Genomic DNA, 19,341 nt, shown 5'->3' on the forward strand with positions numbered 1-19,341 from the left:
GCTATGTAGACCGTCGTGAAAATTTTGGAATCATCATTGAAGTGTTTGGATAGAAGGGGAAAGTATTCTTACCATTTACCGTGTCATGGGCGCGGGGTGAATGTCCACATCAAGTGGCATGTTTGAAGTTGATCTGCGATTGTCAGCGTACGGTCATGCAGAGTGATCGAACCGGTGATGTGTCAGGCTACAAATCAGACAGGACGATGTCGTCTTCGCGTGAGCTCTGACATATGCTTGTCATTGTTTTAAGGTCAAGTCATCATGAGGGTGGATGTGCAGTGAAGTGGAGTTATGAGATCCGAGCTGGACATACTTAAAGCCAGACCATGCCGGCCAAGTCAAATGTAGAAGAGGCTACGTGACTATCCTAGAATCGGTCAGCCAAGGTTCGTCAAAAGAAGAACGATTTCCAATGTCCGTGGACAAATATCAGAGAAGCATGAATGGTAGTAAAAAAGGTTGTCTTCAACGGGAATCCCGGATCAGACTCGTCATCTAGAGTCATCACAAGAGCGAAAGAGGGGTTGGAAAGGTAAAATGTTCTTACAGATTGAACAATGGACGTGGCGGACTAAATCAGGACACTGCCATCTTGCATGGTTAGCTCGGGTTCCCAAAGGAGTCGAGGCGAGCGACGGTGATGGCTGGTGCTGATCAGTGGACGAGGTTTTCTAGGCCTGTCGCAAAGTGGCATGTCTGCTCATAGGTATTCGGAGCCCAGTGCCGCTTCATCATAGAAACATGTCAAAAATCTGGCGATAAATCCGCGTACCTAATCGGAGAGAGATTAATCTAGCAGTTGAGAGTCAGTCTTCGAAGCTCCCAGAATGACGTTCAAACATAGATAGAGCCGAGAGCAAAATGGATCAGAAACAGCCAGTTTGTTTTCTTCAAAGAGGATCAGTCGGTAATTCCAACTTGCCGAAGCAAAGAAAAGATCATCATGGAACGAAGAGTAGCAAGAGCAAATATAGACTAACCTTGGTGCTCTTAGGCTCAGACATCCAATCCACTGTGAGAGTGCAGGTCAGTTTCCTACTCAGCCGAGCTAGACCGTTCACCCGCAAGAACTGCCACAGAGTCTACGGTGTAATCCAACCAACCCTCCGGTTTCCGCGTGGTGACCGGCGCATGTCAACCGTCAGTAATCCTGGTTACATGTCAGCACCTAGCTCGGGGTCACTATTGAGGAAAAATGTCAACGCGATCGGCGGCAGCAGCAATGATCAGACTGACGTATCAATTTCTGGTTTCACGTCCGGAGATCAAAGACTCTAGTTTGCGGTATTGGCTTGTCATCAGGCAATTGCCTGCTGCGCGCCGCGAATCATAGACAAGGAAAATGATGACTTACCAGAAGATGTTGGCGGTTGGGAGTCGGAAGAAGCGGGCTAGAAAACTCGAAGCTGATGATCAGATTTTTGAAGCTGGACCTTGCTGTGGAGCAGTGGGAAAACTCTGGAGCTCAAGTGGGGTCGGCCGGCAGTGTCTGTGCTTCGAGTCACGTGCTTCCGTTTCCTGGTCGCGTTTGCTTGACGACCAATGTCCCCATCGCCTCATTCGGCTGACGCGCGTCAAGAGGTTCGCAAGGGGGAAACTTCCATCGTAGCACCACCTTGGCAGAAACTTAACCAGAAGGGAAATAACCATGCCTGAGATTGCGGAGAGTATGCTGGAGCCTTTGACCGTTCTGTTTACCTCGCTAACCTCTCAATTCAGTCGCCCGAGTGGTGCACTACCTGCGGTTGCACTTGGTTGGGAAGAAAATCAAGACCGCCACTGCGGTAGAGGATAACAATGTTTTTGGCAAAGTCGGAACGACAGGAGCGGAGGTCGCCAGGGTGCTCACCGGAAAGAAAGTTCTATCAGCGGGGACACAAGGCAAATACTTCTGGTAGGATGCCGTAGGACCGCGGAGTTCCAAGTAGCTAACTTGATCAGGCTTGTTCTCGATCAACCGCCTCATCCTGTGATGCATTTTGGAATGACAGGTACCTCCCTCCCAGGGTCCCTAGATCCCTGGATACCTGCGATTGCTCACACACCGCTGTAGGCTGGATCCACATCAAAGGGGACCGAACCGCGTACACCAACTATTACAAGAAGATGAAGCCGGAAGAAATGGATGTCTGGCCTCCGAAATACTGGAAGTTTCACCTGGTTACCGAGAATCCGGCAGTTGAGGTCGCCTTCACAGATCCCCGCCGCTTTGGCCGTGTGCGCCTCGTGGACTGCCCGGGCGAGAGCATCAGGAAGTTCTCCCCGCTTGTAGAAAACGGCCCTGACCCGGTCATTGACACCGACGTTTTCACTGAGGACTATCTCCGAGAAAAGATGCGCTCGCGCCATGTTCCAATCAAGGCGCTCATTCTTGACCAGACCATCATCAGCGGGATCGGCAACTGGGTAGGCGACGAGGTCCTCTACCAGGCGAAGCTGCATCCAGAACAATACTGCGATGACTTTAGCGATGAGCAGGTAACAAGGCTCTACAAATCCATTCGTCATGTCTGTCAATTTGCCGTCGACAAGCTCGGGGATTCTGATCAATTTCCCGAGGACTGGCTGTTCCACTACCGATGGGAAAAAGGTCAGAAGGGGGCAGTGGGCCATTTGCCCAGCGGCGAGAAGCTGGCCTTTCTCACAGTAGGGGGGAGGACAAGCTGCTATGTGCCGGAGATACAAAAGAAGAGCGGTCGCATTGTTCCGGGCGTCAAGGAGGAACCCATCGAGTCTGACCTGGAGAAGGAAAAACCCAAGAAAGTTGTTAGGGCAAAGGACGCAATTGCCGAGGACGCTATGCCGGAAAGAAAAAAAAGGAAGGCAGAAAAGGACGCGATACCAGCCAAAAGGAGCAGAGCTACCCCCAAGAAGTCTGCGACGAGCGAACCGGAGGCCACTAAGGGGGAAGTTGCGGAAAGGTTAGGTAGCAATGTCGAGCACGGCAGGCGGCGGTCAAGCAGGCTGCAAAGGAAAACCGCGTGAATGGCATGGACTTGGCCGGGGCTGCTCATACATCCTCTTCTCGGTTCTCTTTCTTCACCTGCGGTACGTGGAATTCACATGCCGCACTGATCTGGTTGCGCACCCTGTCTACGTCCTCCCGCCCCAGATTCAACAGCTCGGAATAGCAGGCGTGTATTTGTACCTTACTTGGATCTGTCCTCGGATATACGCATGATGTACTCCGTACTTGTGACCGGGGCAATAGCCAGTGCATTCACTAAGCTTAATGGGCACAAAGCTCGGTATTAGACCCTGAGAGGAAAGGTGTCGCGTCGAAAAGGGTCATCAAATGCACGACGTCGCTCTAAGCGAGGTTTGTCCCCGATCTATTGCCTTGGCCAGCATTTTGATGTCTAGTGGCAACGTCATCATGACCCTTGGCCTGATACTAGAGGAGATTTAACAGTCAGTTGTTTTCTGTTATTTAGTATACGGTCAGCAAACGCTCATGCTTTGAAGACCGGATGTGGGCTGTTTACTTGGTGCGGCGATTTTGCAACACTCGCAAGCCTCTGTCGCTGAAGCCTTCTTAGATGCAACGCGCTTGAACAACTAACTGTGAGCTTTCTATTTCCCTCCATGACCGTTGCGTGAGGTTACCGGCTGGCGTGATGAACGACATGGCTTTTGCCTAGAACGTCTGCCCGAGACCGGCAAGTAAAGTTAACTGGCCACGAGAAAGGGGCGCCTTATCCCACCCCGGACTCGCACTTCGTTACGGGATGTTGACTTGTAATGTGACAGTGCCAACGCACTGACGGCCCTCTATCGCGATTCTTCGTCAGGGAGCTGCGGAAACCAGGGTAAGTGGGTTTCAACAGTTCCAGGCATCTTCAGCCGGACTTTCCGTGAGCAGCTCTAACCCCGAGGCACCTGCCAAGAATTCATAGAAACATTTTATTTTAGAGCACGCCCAAGAGGTGCCTTAATCACTTCGTGACTGAGTTTCAGCTCTCGACATTCCATCCCTCGACATTCCATCTCGTTCGAAACTTCTCATTTTCAACAACACTAACTTCACCAGTGGCACCAATGTGACCCGCAGGTAGGTTTTGTTGAGTGTCGTACAGCGGGCGCATTCCGGGCGGTTATTGTCGTTGCGTATGGCCGTTCGTAGGTTGCAGTCTGGCTAAAGGCGGCAAAGTGGCTAATATATACTCAGCAGGCTAGTTCATATCGACCCGAAACCTCATTCGCCCACCCGCCATCTCGACGTGGCGGAAATTGCTGGCCGCCCGTGAGTCCGAACTATTGCGTCCAGAACGATCTGCCGCCGGAATCCATGAACCGGGCAACGTCGCGCGCTTTACAGATCTTATATTAAGTCCATGCTTCGTCTTCGTTCCTAATCTGGGTTCTTCTCAATCCGCGACCGGGTTTGGTTACTAGCCTTGCGTCGGGGAACAGCAGGTGATGAGAGTTCTAGACCACCTTGTTTCCTATATGGGCAGCGAGCTCAACACCGGTGCCCAATTGAAGCCCGGTCTAGACCTTCCCGCCCCGGCGGCTCTCCCGAGTTGAGGCTCTTGCCAAGTTGGAGATCTCTCACCTTATCTCGTTAATATTTCGAACCTACCTTAGGAATGTTTATTGTCGGATGAGGATTCAACAGCGACGCCTCTGTCAACACCTCACCTCTCGCTCACCACCCTACGAGCCTCCATTGTTCTTCGGCTTTCCCCAGCAATGCCCCTCCCGGCGGTCCTCAAAATGTCTGGGTTCTCAATTTGGTACCGCGAATAGAAAGAAAGAAAGAAGCCCACAGTTACCGTACCCGCTCAACTGAGAGAAGCAACATCGCACAGGAAACCAACCGCGAAGTTGAACCCGCCGCCACCACCGCCAGCAGTCCCTGCCACGCCAAGCCCGGTCGAGACGTCGACCCGGACGGGGATGATGCTGACGAGGTTGATTGCCGGTGGGATGACTGGCGGAGGGAAGGAGTAGACGAGACTGATAGTACATCCCCGCCGCTCATATCACCACCACCTATTAAGAGTTGTTGGCGGTCAAGTCACTACTGTAAGGTTGAGGCCTGCACAAAAGAGTGGCAGATGAGAGCTACTATACGTCCAGTATTTGAGCATGCAATCTTCTTGAACGACCTGGCCTTGGGGTCACCATCGGCTCTAGATCTTAGAGATCGAGCCCTTCGAGCATCCCTCTACCGCCCCCATCCCCTTTTGCCCGGTGGGACAAGGAATGCAGAAGAGACAAGAGCTAGAACCAGACTGATCCAAGAGCGGCCAGTGTCGAGCATGCTAACGGTGAACATAGTCCGTCTCGAGGCGTGTCAGGTCAGTAGCGGACGGTGTGCGGCACGGAGGGGTTTCGATGCTTCAGGACATGTCCCGATTGCCAAACGTCTAGGCAGGCTACTGGAATCAGTGCCATCGCAAGCGAGTAACGCTTGGTGCCCACTGCACAGAACATCGACCATACGGAGAAGGTGGCAGTCGACCTAATTGGAAGTATTGATCAAGGCTCCCCTATATGGGTGAGCCAGAACCCCCCCCCCCCCCCGGGGGCTCCCGTCCGCAAAGAACCAATCTTGCCGCTACCATCCCGATTTGGACCCTAGACCGGCACGGGTGTGGATCGATCTGGCATCGGCACCGTACCAAGTATGCAGCAGTGAGTGGCCAGGGCCTGGTGTGGTGGAATGAGTCGAGGGCCGATGCTTTCTCCCAACAGGCATTGGAAGACCATCCCGCCCAATCTCACCCTCGAGTCACTGTAGAAATGATCGACATTGACAAAATTGGCAGGATAATCGACCGTGAAGAATGCACCACGCAGCCGCCGAGAAAAAAACCAAAAAAAAAAAAAAAAAAAAAAAAAAAAAAAAAAAAAAAAAAAAAAAAAAAAAAAAAAAAAACTAATTTAGTTCGTGCTGACTCGTAGTGATTGTGTCTTGTGGTTCCCTGTGACCTCTTGGGAGTCGCTTCACCGATTCATGCTGGAGGGACTTCGCCGCAACCTTCTAAAAACCGGGGACATCTATCTGTATCCGTGTACCGAATATAGATCATAGAAATGATCGCCAGTTAGCCTTAGCTCCGAGTCTGTAAACTTGGTGTGCTGGCGCAGTGATGCATCACAGGGCGATAGAAGTGATGTTTCGTTAGCATGGAATGGTAACACAGGACCGATCGCCTGCTTGTTTCGTCATCATCTGTTCCTACGTAGCTGCGGCCCCACTGAATCCTCTACGCTAATAAGAAGCGATCGCTCCGCTTTCTTTTCGCGTCGTTTTCCTTACAGACGCGTCTTCCTATACGGTAGCATACACTCAACATTGGAATTCCCCGGGTCAAGGCAGCCGCTCCAGCTTTCAAAGACCGGGGCTCACCCAATTCCCGCCCAAGCCACAAACCTGCCTCACTCGCTAACGTGGAACTGTTGGATCTGCGAGACTACAAGTGTTCATTTTGCAAGGACGAGACCTATCCGCCGACCTGACCACACCCACAAACCGACCGCCGCCGCTCCGCACGATTGTCGTCGACCCCGCCATGCCGCGACTTCTGCAGCGCACTCGCCGACCCGACGCGAGGGCGCCTGGGGCTCCCGAAGTCGAAGATGGCCCCCTGGAGCTGCCGCCCTACGAGCCACCGTCGTATCCGATGGATGCGTCCATCAAGCAGAAGCTCGCATCCCTGTCCAACAATCGCGAGACCGACAGCTCGAGGCGCCAGTACGAGAAGCACCTCTCCAAATCGTCTACCTACCTGTTCGAGAGTGTCGGGAGCATTAATGACATTCTCTATGCCCGCAAACGCTCCCTCGCCCACATGGCGGAGAAGCGACGAGCCCGTGGCGAAGAGGCCAAGAACGATAACGAGGTGTCCCTGGAGGAGTATGTGGCCAAGCTGGAGGCAACCATCAACGAACTGACTGACTCTTCCGAGGAGGCTCTGCGCTGGGTGATTGACTGCCGCGCCGAGCTGGAAGACCACCAGGCGGTGCTGGAGAAGGTGATGGAGGGGCTGAATGCCCAGCAACCGCGGCCGGAGCCCAAGCAGCGGAACACTAAGGAGAAGGCTTCGAGACGGCGGGTGGTAGGCAGCGACGATGAAGATGAAGAGGCGCAAGAGCCAGAGGACGATGAAGACGGCGACGCCACCCCTGAGGATGGCCCCCCCTTGGTCGGCGTGAAGGAGTTGCTAGAGGCTGCCCGCAAGGCCAAGGCGGATGAGTACGCCGCCCTGAGTGCTCACCAGCGGTACGCACTCAATAACGACTACATATCCTTCAAGAGGGCTTGGCATGATGCGCTGCACCCGGAGGACCAAGTTCCCCTCCCCGACCCCTCCACCTGGTTCGACGAGCATGGCAGGCCGACCAAAGACGCCGTTCCCGACGCCAATGAGGATGACGACCTTGTGGTCGAGCGCGAGATCATCGACCTCAAGTGTCCGCTGTCGCTCCAGATCATGAAGGAGCCCTACAGCAACCATAAGTGCAAGCACACATTTGAAAAGTCTGCCATCCTGGAGTTCATCCGAAGCAACGGCGGCGTGGCCAAGTGTCCCGTCTGCTCCAAGGTACGCTGCCTCCGGGCTTCCGAGCTTCTCTGTTTATTTCTTCACTCCTTCTTCCCCCCCGGGAGCTGACACGTATTCCAGGACCTGCGTATCAAAGACTTCTATCTCGACGAAGTGATCCTTCGGAAAGTAAAGCGGGCAGCAGAAGCCGCCAGGCGGGGCGTGGACGATACGTCGGATATTGAGCCCGAGGACGATGATTCCAGCATGATTGTTGGGAAATCTGTCAACGTCAAGAAGGAAAAAGACCGGTCGCGCCGACGCATGGAGGAGATTGACGCGGACGACGACTGATTTTTCAAGCGAACGTTCAATCCATATGCTCGTCCTCGTCCGCTTAGCTAGGAATCACCAGTTCCGTCCACCTCCCCATGAACCCGCCCACCTGCAGCAAATCACTGCATTTGCCGCACCTTTTTTTGTCCTTCCCCACGCCTGCCCCTTTCTGGTGAGGCGGGCATTTTCAGGCAAGAAGGAGCACCGCCCGACGCTTCTCATCCCCCGATTCGCCCCTTGATATATATATCCAGTTATCCATCACCCCCAACCACGCCTCGAGCAGATGACTGTTGCTCCAAACACCATGACGCCCTTTTTTGTTTCAATGAACTCTTCTAGAGATCAAAGCTCTCTGACTCAACAGAATGATTCAGGCGCTATTCCTGGTCCATGGGCATTCCCAGCGGGTACCCGTACCTGCTCGAATAGCCGCTGATGGGGGTGCGGTTCTTATCAGTCCCTGCTATGCCCGGGGATTCGAGAATGACGTGTCTCTGATCCTGCCCGTACATCGGGAAAGCGTTGGGAGAATAGCAGCTGATGTGCTGAGAGTCCGAGGGCATGAGCCCGCATCCGTACTGGTGCAGAGGAAAGCCCTGGCTGTGTGCGACAGCCGGACTGGGAGAGGGCGTGATTGGCGTATATGGAAAGTCCGGTCTAGGGGTGGAGAGAGAGGATTGAGGCACAGCCCTATCATCAGCTCATGACCGCCAACCCGTCGCGCTGCGCCGGCCATACCTTCGAAAGCCCGCCACCGGTATCGACGCGCATATCTCCGCAGGAAACAGCTCGTTGGAAGTGGAAGGAAATGGGGTAGCTGCTCGCGAGCCGCCGCCGTCCGGGTCGGGGGTATGTCGTGGCGAGCGCTGCGTATCGCCTCCCGAGACCGAGTTTCTTCTGCTGGGACTTGCGGAGCTCTCCCGCCTCCGACGCGAGTACTTGTGGATTCCCCACCTGTCAAAGCGCGACCGGTACGCTCGCGTGCTGAATAGCGTTAGACTAGGCATCATCACCGAGCAATACGCTTGGGGGATGTGTTCGAGATCCATTTTGTCCCAGCATCCCCTGCGCCCAGCAGGCGTGGGCGCTTGGCGGAAGAAGCGACGCGAAGCCACATAAAGGAGGCTGCACATACGACGCTCTGAAGCCGTGCTTCTCCATCATGAATCGCCGGACCTCGTGGAGAGGCTTGTTCTGATCTCTGTACTCGGCAATGATGATCTCTCGGTATTTATCCCACTGCTTCGTCATGGCGTGCCAGCTCGGTCCAGGGGCAGGAGACGCCTACTGCTCTGGAGGGGAGGGTTTAGGAAGTGATTGACTCGTAAAGACTGCACAGAGCTTGCGAGGTCGCACGGGTCCAACCTTTAGAAGGCGGATAAGGCTTCTGAAACGAAGTTGAAGGGACGTCGAGCTCTAGGAGAGGATTGTCTCAAGGAATTGATGGACAGCGACAAGGTCAGTTATTGTTCGTGATATAGAAGTCTCGATCCCGTCCACAGGAATGATAGCATAGGACGATGTTCTAGGATGGAGATGGCGTCTCCCGAAGGCGTGTGGCGTTGACGAGGCGACCAATGAGGCCACGATCGAGCTCTTCTTCACCCGACCTTCAAGTCCCATGTACAGTACAATGATATTGGAAGCCGTGGCACGCTCCCGACGGCAAGGCGAGCCGAGTCCAGGGCTACGGAAGAGATCGGATAAGTTAGTCGCGAACCGTTCCGCCCAGCAGCCTCCTGAAAACGCGTTACACGCTCACCAGGCCATGACCGCGGAAACACGGCAGAGGTCGCGGGTAACGGGGGAGCTGGGTAAGGCCCGGATTCGATTGGCTGCGTAGCACCACCACATAACGGCAAGCCATGCGACCACTACACACTTGTCTCGCCCACCCACCAGCTTCCCCTTCCCGCAGACGTCCGGAATCGGTTGGCTGGAAGCGTCACGGCGCGAGTGTTTGACGCACGCCCACTCGGTATCTATCAGCCCCGGAACCAATCCCCGCCGTTTCCCCGGATGAGGAGGGAAGAAGTGGGCGAGAGTGGGCTTTTTTTTTTCTTTATATACGTTCGTACACTCCTGCTCCGCTCTGCGCGCCTCGACCTCCCGGGACTGGTGGATATCGCTCCTGAACGCAATATCGAGTCCGCGCAACCATGGTGACACAAGGCTTGCCCAGGCCACTGCGGACCGGTGTGACGGCGTGCTGGCCTGCAATGCCCAGAGGGGAATCATGCGCAGTGACCACCACCCGATGGCCAGCTCAAACCCATCGTTGTGGGCGCGTCATCCGCGCCTTGTAGCCGCCCCTCTCTCCTCTTTCTGGCCCCTTGCATAGCCAACAAAAATACGTGGCCCGGTCGCGGGGCTCGATCGAAACCTGGGGCTTTGATTTGCGGGGGGAATTGCCATCCATCGTATCTCATTGAGGCCGTCGACGTTTGCGGTACCCGCCTCTTCTTCTTTTTTTTTTTTTTTTTTTTTTTTTTTTTTTTTTTTTTTTTTTGGGGGGGGGGGGGGGGGGGGGGGGTGGGGTAAGGTCCATACGCATGCTCTGGCACGTCGTGCGGCCCTGCTGCCAGTTGCATGGCCGGGAGGTGGTGGTCGAGATGCGAGAGGCCCTGTAACTTGGTTGTCGAGACAGGGCGATCGGTTCTAGTTGCTCACTGCTGACCCCACGATCGTGGCTGAGGGCTGAGGGTATCCCCTTCTAGGATTCACCTTTCGCAGTTCCTGGCCACTCGTCTCTGAAGTAAAGGCATCAGCCCTGGCTCACTCGCTCTCGCCAGTACGGCCGACTGGCTCTCTCTTGCTGATTCTGGTCTCTGGACCGCCGTCGAGGAAACTTGTCAAGCATGAGACACTGAGGCTGAGAAGATTGGGATTGCTAACTCGTAACCCTACCTCCTCGGAGACAAGTCCTGCGTCGGATCGCCCTGTGATGGATGAGTCCAAGTGAGGCCTAGGTAACACCATCAGAGGATGACGGTACGCCAATCTGCGAATGCGCGAATTTGGGATCGCGTACCGCGTCGACCGAGCCTTATCCATTAGCCGTTGCATAACAAACGCAGAAGCCGCCAGGAACTGATACTTCAGGACGTTGTTGGTGGTGTGGTCGTCCCCCTCCGTAAGCTATGAGATCCGCTTACTCGACCGAAGCATGTTTATCCGTCAGCCGCGATTAGCTTGGAGCCGCGTTTTGCCCGCACTTAGTTAATGCCTGTGCTGATATCGGACATGACGGCGTCGAGGTCATAGGGGAAGGATGAGGAAGAATTGCCGACAATGACGAAGGAACTCTTTCCAGATTGACAGACTGGTCAGCACGGCTGTTGTTTGTACAATGCACACATCCCGCACCCAAGGTGTCGTCTCTATCCATATCTAGACAGCAGAATGGAGAGCTTGACGTTGGACGAAGACGGTTATGGCAGGCGCCTCGCGAATCACGTAGCCTCTGCTTACAGTGAACAAGACAAAAAAAAAAAAAAACAGGATAGACCGAGCACTCGCATCCAGGCGGGTCACGCCTCGCACCCCGGCCGCTTTTATGGCTCACGACAAGGCAGTAGTGATCTGCAATCAACGTGCGCTAGATGATTGGAATGGAAACGACAGAACTGCCTCGCCTGCCCCTGACGCCTGCGTCTCGTTTGCCTTGTGGAGGTTGATTTCTGGAAAAAAAAAAGGGGGGGGGGCGGGGGGGAGGGGAGGGGGGCGCGGAAGTGACAGCAGACTGTGACGGCGAGGGCGGTAGGCTCGAGAGTCGACCCAGGAGAACTGGATGGATATCGGGAATCTGAACCAAAAAAAAAAAATAAATAAATAAATAAAAAATAGATACTTGATGTATTAAACAGATTTTGTATCCAAAACTTCCCCTTTGCCTCCTCTTCCCAATATGCAGGACCCGTTTGAAGGGATGCAAGGGAGCCACGGAGGTAACCGACCTCATTATACCGTCACTGCTCTCCCAACTGTCCCATTCCATTTTCTGGTCTTACCCGGGCAAGGGCAGGCATGCCGGAATGTGAACGTAAAAGAAGAAGACGAAGAACAAAAAAAAAAATCAAGCCTTCTCCCCCTTACCCGCCGCCGCGGGCTCAGAAGCAGCGGCAACAGCGCCATTCCCGGTCGCCTTCTTCTCCAGCGAGCCGCCGGAACCGGTACTGCCACCAGCAGCACCCGCCGCGGCCGTCACGGGGTTGACGGCGGCGCTCCCCGAGGCGGACAGCGCGACGGGGCTGGCGACCGTCTCGCCGCCGGTGATACCCGTCTCCTGTGGCGAGGCGGCAGCGGCGGCAGGGACGGCGACGACGGGCTTGGGCTTCTCGTCGACGGGGCTCGCCACGGCGGGAGGGGAGGCCGGGCCGGGGCCGGTACCGGCGACGGTGCGGATCACCTGGAACCACTTCTCGGCCTCGGCGGGGGAGTGGGCCTTGAAGTTGAGCTCGGAGGTGCCGGCGAGCTTGGCGCCGACGTGGCCGGAGCGGTCCTTTCCCTTGACGCTGAACTTGTCGCCGCTGGGGGCGCCGATGACGGCGTCGGGCAGGTAGATGGACAGCTCCGGGGTGGGATCGCGGCGGAGGTTGTCGTCGTCCTTGAACTCGTGCAGGAACTTGCACGGAGTCACGACGTAGTAGCCGGTCGTGTAGCCCCACGAGAGCTTGTTGCGCGACTTGCGCTCGAGGGAGCCCTCGATGAGGGGCTTGGTCGACGGGTGCGACATGTTGGGGAACTGGATCGCCTCGACGGTCCGGGGCGGCTCGGACGGGTTGACGAGCTTGTCGGCGGCGCGCTTGGTGAAGGCCTTCCACTCAAAGTCCGGGGGGATGCGCTGGGCGGCGCCGAGCATGTCGGCGTGCAGGGCCTGCACCTTGAGCGCCTGGCCGCCGGCGAGGTTGGTGAAGGTCTCCATGGCCTGGTGCAGGACCTGGACGATGTGGCGCTCGAAGGCCTCGAAGTTGCCCTGCACGGCCACGAGGTCGCTGTGCTGGTTGTTCTCTTCGGTGACCTGCTTGTGGAGGCGGTGGATCACGCCGCGGGCGATCACGTAGGGGTCCTCGGAGGGGTTGTGCTTGCCGCCGGTGGCCTCGAAGGCGGCCGTGTGCTGGCCGAGCAGCTCGATGTGCTTCTGCGTGACGCTGCGGGCCTTCTCGACCTCCTTGGCGCTCTTCTCGGCGCCGTGGGCCAGCTCCTTCGCCTTGTGCTTGATCTCCTTGTGCAAGCGCTCGACGATGGGGAGGGCCGAGGCCTTGATGGCCTTTTCCGTCTCGAGGTTGGTGTTGATGAGCGCCTGGGTGTTGACCCGCATGTTCTCGAAGAAACCGGCGACGCCGCCGAGGCTCTGGTCGAAGTGCTCCCCCTCCCTAAGGGGTTTCGAGATGGTCTGGCCCCGGGTCAGAACAAGGACGACGAGCTCGTCGGGGGAGGGGCATGGCGAGTTAACGAGTTAACGCCGCCACCGTACCTTCAACGCCCTCTCGTACTCCTTCGCCTGCGCCTTGTGGAGCTTCTCGAAGGCTTCCATGTACTCCTCGAGGTAGACGACGGCATGCTTCCACGCCTGCAGCCTCTGCGTGAGAAGCCCGGCGGTCTATTGTTATTGGACGACGTCAGACACATTCCGACTCTGATCACCCGCTTCTTTCCTCCCCCGCATTCCTTCCCATGCAATCGCGCACGCACGTACGGTATTTGGGTCCGTGTCGGGAACAGCCTCGTCGCTAGCAATGCTCGCGAGTGTCTCCTGCCTCGATGGGGCAGTGGCTTCGGCGGGGGAGAGCGCCATCTCTGCGGACTTCCGTTTGTCCTTGCGAATACTAGCAAACCGTTTCATCGTGTCAGTCGGGCGGCTCGAGGAGAGAAGCAGGCGAGGACTGTAATGTTCGTGCGGAAGGAAACCCAGGGAGAGGGATCAAAGGAGGAAGGGAGGAATAAAAAATATAGTTCGTCCCAAAGTTGCGACTCACCTTTCCAGTTTAAAGCTCTTGAACAACCACTCAACAATGCTCTAGGTCGATGCGATGAACCAGGAGGTCTCGCCAAACGAGCAAATCGCCAAAGCTTTGAGCGACGATACCCAAAGGGTCAGATTGGGCAGCGCGCCGACCGAGCACGCGGCGATGTGTAGCTGGCGCCTTTGGTTATGTGTGCGATGTGTGCGATGTGTGCGATGTGTGCGATGTGTGCGATGTGTGATGGAGGCCCTAACGCTACAGCTGCGCGGAATAACTAGTGGACGCACTAGTGTATGTAGCGTAGTAGACAATCTTGTGCTCTAGCTGGCAATTCCCTTTGAGATGTATGGAGTCCCGTGTATTGTATGTACATACACTACGTATTCCGTTCACCAGTTTAGGTCAAGCTTAAGCTCCGCTGCCCGTGAACCCCTCTCGCATTTTGGGCCTGGTCCCCCTTTCTGCCCCACTAATAAAGTTTGGGTCCTCAGACGACCATCCCTGCGACGATCAGCATTGGCCGGCAATCGGACCATGACGTAGCATGAGATGGGCCGCCGCGGGCCTGCAAACTATGTCCAGCTGCTCATTGCTTTCTTGTTTTTTTTTTTTTCCTCCATCTCTGCATCTGCACAGCTGTGATGTGTCAAGTCAACTTCTAGCCCGATGTAGGAGGATCAGCTGACCGTCTCGAAAACAAAAAGGGTTGGCGGGTTTTGGTGTGCTTCGTAGTTTGACTTTGTGTTCACTGTGGTAGAGTATGACACGTACGATTTCAAGCGTAGTGCAGATCGTCAGCTGCACAGGGGTTTCGCTTGCAAGCAATGACGTCGATGGCTTAACTATCTCGCTGGCTGTCTCGCTAGCAACAAGTCTAGTAAGTACACTACGTCCGTAGTGTATCAAAGCAAGAGCTTGCAGGGGTACAAACACACCTAAACCCCTCAATTAGATCGCCACAGCTGCATTTTTCACAAAGGGTGGTTTGGGTCTCGGCATGCAGCCGAAGAGGCTGTTCCATCAAAGATTTGTTATACAGCGAGTGAGCATTCGCAGTAGTCCGTACATTTATTTATGTAAATAACTATGTATGCGCATATATATTCAGGAGGTCAGGTAAATGCTTGTCTACTGACGCGTCTGTGATTTCTAAATCGCTCTCAACCCGGAGTCTTGTCGGGGAGAGAGATTCGAATTCAAACGCTATATAACGCTATAAAGAGTGAATTAGGAGTGAAACGATTCAAGCACCTCTATTAGTAATAACCTGTCCGCCAAGTCAGGGTTGTAAAGGGTATCGAGAAGATAGGAATTAACACCGTATACCGTCCCGTCAGCCATGGATTAGCAAAAAAAAAAAAAAAAAAAAAGCCTCAAGTCTTGTATGTTTTCGTTGCCCCGCTCTGCCGATTCCCAACATCCCATTTCGACCGAATTGAACCCGATCCAAAGCCAATGCCGATGCCCAAACCAACGCCAGCCATGCCACCTCGAAAAGAAAAAGGAGAGAAAAGAGACCAAAGTTGAAAGCAAGAGCATCACCAAAACGACGATGTTACAGGGTCGCCCGTCATCTGCATCGATCAGGGCGATCCGCCGCATGAAGCTCAAGGCACAACCCGACTTAACAACCATTGCGCACTTGGCGCAGCTGTGATGACGACGTGTCTCGTCTTCGTCCTAGTTTTCTGCTCTAATGAGAAGACTGCGTGCGGAGGCTGTGGAGGAAACCTGATGAGGAGAATTGCCGCCTATGGGACATCACCGGCCTGCGGTTTGTCGCGTGCGGACTGGGCTCCCTCGAAGCTGCAGCAGTAACCGGAGCCGACACCGTCGTTGGGACCCTGGCTGATCCTAGAGCCGCAGCCGTTTCCTGTGCGGCCCTGGGAACAGCGTCCAGGTGGTAGGGCATCGTTTGCGAGCGTGCATCCAGCCGAGGAGTCCCCGGCGGCGAGCTTGGAGCGCTCAGGGCTGTTTCGTAGTCCGGCAGGGCGTATACGTCTGCGGCTTGCACTCTGACCGGCGTCCTGACGGCTGTGTGGTAACTGGGTACCTTGCTCAGCTCCGCAGTATCGGGGAAGTCGAGGTGCTCGGGCGGCGTATTGGACCCCGAAGGTCTGTCGCCGCTGTTGTGCCGGGTGAGAGGCGCCGACCGCGGAGGTGAAACGTGGCTTTCATCCGCCACATGAGATATGCCGTCGGTCCTCGAGGCCGCGCCAGCCCCTGACAGATTCGAGGTCCACGACGCATTTCGATGCCGCTCCTCAAGGGACATGTCGTGTAGCCTAGACGCAAGCATATCCGGGTGAATCGGCGCGCTCTGGAGCAGAGCCGGGAGGTTTTCGGTCGAGGTTGCCCTAGAGTGACCGCGGAGCGGGCTGCTAACCCCTGACCGGCCGCCAATGGGTGAGTGGAGGTTTACCGGCTCGATATCTTGGTAAAGCTCGTCCAGCTGGTGTTCCTCGTAAGCGGGCGGCGCAATGTCCACATCTGTGGGCGCTCCGGTGGGAACCTGACGCACGAGGTTACCGGCCTCGTCGAGCGGCATATTAGGCGAGATGAATATCGACACCGGTAGCGTCGCTCGCAGCTCCGAAACGTGACCGTCGGGGTTGTTGAGAGCGACCACGAGCTTCAACTTGTGCCTAACCTTGATCCCCTTGACGTTTACGTCCTGAAGACACTGGGTCAACTTCCTAGGCAGGTTCAGGGTCGCGGGAACCACCCAGCCCTCCTGGCCCTCCCAGCCATCGGGGCCGCTGTCTCGTATGACGTCCTGCCAGTGCTCTTCTCTCTTCACCGGGATCGTCCACGAATCGATGGTCCTCTCCCTCCTGTACTCCCTGACGGCGGTATACCCCACGGACGTGACGAAGAAGTCGTGAAACTCGATCAGCTTGATCGTGATGTCGCCCAGTTCGAGCCCTTTGAGCAACGGCGTGAACCGCATCTCCACGGGGATGCTGCTGCCAAAGACCACTGCCTTCTGCGGGATGACGATGGAGTAATCGATCTTGTTGGGCCAAATGTTCTCGATGCTCATGGCGTGCAGAAACTCGAGTGCTGATGCTTCGAGGGTCCGGATGATGCGCAGCTGCTTGTAAGCGTGGAAGTCATGCAGCAACTTGCCCCGTGCCACGGTCGCCTTGAGCTTGTACGTGATGCTTGCTTCGCGCAAACCCTCGACGCTCTCGGCCATGTCGCCTTCTAACAATACCTCAAACGGCCATTCGTAGTTTCCCGGCTGGAGCGTTTCGCCCTTGATCCGATGGCCCGACCTGTCCGTCGGGTCCTCTGCGCCGATTCCTGCGAAAGGAGGCCATTTGTGCTCGTAAATCTGGGTCGTCTTATCGACCTTGCTTGTGGATATGCCCGTCGCCGTAACCTTAGCATCTGTCCAGCTGCAACACGGTGAGCAACTTCTGTTTCGTGGTGTCGTTCACGAGCGCGTGAGGGTCAGCGTACGCATAATGAGCGGTTCCGATAAGCTTCAAGTGGATGTCTTCAATTCTTAGCGGCTGGGATAGGCAGAGCACAACCGTGCCCTTGAGAAGTTGCGGAGAGGCCTCATGTTCGCTGCCCCGGAAGACGATGAAGTCGTTCTCTAGCCTGTAGTTGTGAATCGCTGGTCAGCATGTGGAATAGCGGGAGCCACACTCGCAATCGCACCCCACTCACCTGATCTCGAAGAGAGTGGGTTTCCCGGTAAATGGGTTTAAGGACCGCATGATCCAAAAAGGAAGCTGTGTAGGGCGGTGGTGTCGGATCGGCCAAAGCAGGATGAGAGAGAGAGAGAGAGAGCTAGAGAGAGGGCCCGCGTGGGGGACCTAAGGAATGTTGCGGTTCATGAAATAAGGTAGGAAAGTGGTCGCAAAACCGTGGGATGGGTGGGTAGAAGAGAGAAAACTGTCGAACCCAGAGGTACGGGAACCATCAAGGTGGCGCGGCATACGCAGGGCTCCCACGGCAAGCGAGGCCCAGCTCATGCCTGCATTCCATATCGCGCAAACGGGGCACTGCAAGGATGGTCTGGGCGTTACGAGAATTAATACAGAGTAGACACTCACCGCTCGGTACTTCGGACTCGGCGTGTGTTTTTGGGTGGAAATTCATGTGGCTACCGTGTGTACCAACTCGTAGTAGTACGTACTGTACCAGTCCAGGACTGCCAAAAGTGGGCAGACCCTGCGGCACAGTTCCGGCCTTGGAACAAGCGCTGGAAGCGCGGCTGAGAGGCGGATGTTACAGCATTCCCAAATGTCTTTGTCGCTTCGCATACCTGAAGCAGGTCGCCAGTACGGATAGGATACTTTACAGCGCATCGAGTAACTCAAGCAGAGTCTTTGAGCAAGGGAGCGACGCAATTCAGGAATCCCTCACCCCCAAATACAGCGTACGACACCGAGAAAGTCTAATCCGTACACCTTGATGACATAAGTTACACAGTAGTTACTCCGTACACACTAGTAAAGGGACGAAGGCCCTGCTTGGCAGGGCGTGGGGGCATTTGCAGGAGACTGATGGGGACGAAGAAAAAAATCGAGGAGAACCCGTTAGCCCCACCACCATCAGCGCAGTTTCAATGGTGGGGCATCTGGTCAGCGTGTACAGATTAACTGTCTCATCTAAGGATTGGGGGCATGTCGAGGGAAGGCGGTGCTGGCCAAATTGGATCGTTGCCAGCTATATCCGGAGGACTGCTGATATCGAACGGTTTTCCTGGCATTTCAACGCGCAAGCCGATTCTGCCGCTGGGCGGCACAGCGCGGAAGTGTTGTATGTATGTACCTACATACACGATGCTTCTCGGCCGCTCAGGCGCGTTGATGATGTAACTCCATGTGAGTACCTGTATGGTTCCTTGGTACGACTGGGTAAGTTATGTCTGTTTACATAGTAGTTATACGGACGGACTCTATGATATAATAGGCGCACTAATACGCAAGGGACGGGAAAGGGTCCTTTGACGCAGCCCGAGTCTGGGCTTTGCTGATGAAAACGACAATTGCCCCACTTCCAAAGGTCAAAGTCTAGAAGCCTACTTTCTGAGTAAGTAGCTCAGCGCTTGGAATGCTTGTTCCAGGCAATTTGCCAACCAAAGAATCCCTTATCAACTGTATTCGCATACCCATTGGGTCGGAGGACGCTTGGTTGTCGTCAGATGCGTGGTTTGTTGACTGACCCTCTGCCGATGATCCGCTCTGGTGACTAACAAGGGGCTGTACGGACTACACTAGTTAAATGCGACCGTGACCCACCAGTCTTTAAAGCGAAAATGCCAGAGCAAGCAGAATGGCAAATTTCTCTACACTACACTAGTGTACTTGGACGCAGTGGAGTTTTGCCCGACAACGACAACAAGGTTTGACAGGGTAAGGGGCGGCAGATGCCGAGATCCCGCCGTGGTCCCGCCATCAAGTAGTGTAAATGATCTTCCTGGAAACAACGATCTTTTCCGATGCTCGCCCCAACTTGCCGTCGCTAGCGGGACTGAGCAGTGATCGAAACACCAGATGATGCCACCAGCAGCGGTTAAGCTC

General features: G+C 55.3%; 5 protein-coding genes across 5 annotated transcripts; 2 read left to right on the top strand and 3 right to left on the bottom strand.

Moving 5' to 3' along the window:
* The first annotated feature begins 1,610 nt into the window (after positions 1–1,610).
* On the top strand, positions 1,611–3,180 carry P884DRAFT_294289 (uncharacterized protein). The gene is made up of 4 exons (XM_069444270.1): positions 1,611–1,670; positions 1,723–1,897; positions 1,945–1,994; positions 2,057–3,180. Exons 1-4 carry the CDS (start codon positions 1,652–1,654, stop codon positions 2,986–2,988), a joined length of 1,176 nt encoding a protein of 391 aa, XP_069294678.1. The 5' UTR covers positions 1,611–1,651; the 3' UTR covers positions 2,989–3,180.
* A 3,344-nt stretch (positions 3,181–6,524) lies between these two features.
* On the top strand, positions 6,525–7,850 carry P884DRAFT_272223 (zinc-finger of the MIZ type in Nse subunit-domain-containing protein; the record flags this gene model as incomplete). Its single annotated transcript, XM_069442505.1, has 2 exons — positions 6,525–7,556; positions 7,638–7,850. 2 exons carry the CDS (start codon positions 6,525–6,527, stop codon positions 7,848–7,850), a joined length of 1,245 nt encoding a protein of 414 aa, XP_069294679.1.
* Positions 7,851–8,193: 343 nt separating this feature from the next.
* P884DRAFT_68451 (uncharacterized protein) lies at positions 8,194–9,110 on the bottom strand. Its single transcript, XM_069446022.1, has one exon. It carries the CDS (start codon positions 8,966–8,968, stop codon positions 8,537–8,539), a length of 432 nt encoding a protein of 143 aa, XP_069294680.1. The 5' UTR covers positions 8,969–9,110; the 3' UTR covers positions 8,194–8,536.
* Positions 9,111–11,910: 2,800 nt separating this feature from the next.
* P884DRAFT_208768 (uncharacterized protein) lies at positions 11,911–13,632 on the bottom strand (the record flags this gene model as incomplete). Its single annotated transcript, XM_069438901.1, has 3 exons — positions 11,911–13,230; positions 13,312–13,437; positions 13,534–13,632. 3 exons carry the CDS (start codon positions 13,630–13,632, stop codon positions 11,911–11,913), a joined length of 1,545 nt encoding a protein of 514 aa, XP_069294681.1.
* Positions 13,633–15,494: 1,862 nt separating this feature from the next.
* Positions 15,495–17,529, bottom strand: P884DRAFT_208392 (uncharacterized protein; the record flags this gene model as incomplete). Its single annotated transcript, XM_069438871.1, has 3 exons — positions 15,495–17,202; positions 17,267–17,410; positions 17,480–17,529. 3 exons carry the CDS (start codon positions 17,527–17,529, stop codon positions 15,495–15,497), a joined length of 1,902 nt encoding a protein of 633 aa, XP_069294682.1.
* Between the last annotated feature and the right edge of the window lie 1,812 nt (positions 17,530–19,341).

Source organism: Thermothelomyces heterothallicus, assembly GCF_042370625.1.
Source record: "Thermothelomyces heterothallicus CBS 202.75 unplaced genomic scaffold P884_scaffold_26, whole genome shotgun sequence".
NCBI classification, from domain to species: domain Eukaryota; kingdom Fungi; phylum Ascomycota; class Sordariomycetes; order Sordariales; family Chaetomiaceae; genus Thermothelomyces; species Thermothelomyces heterothallicus.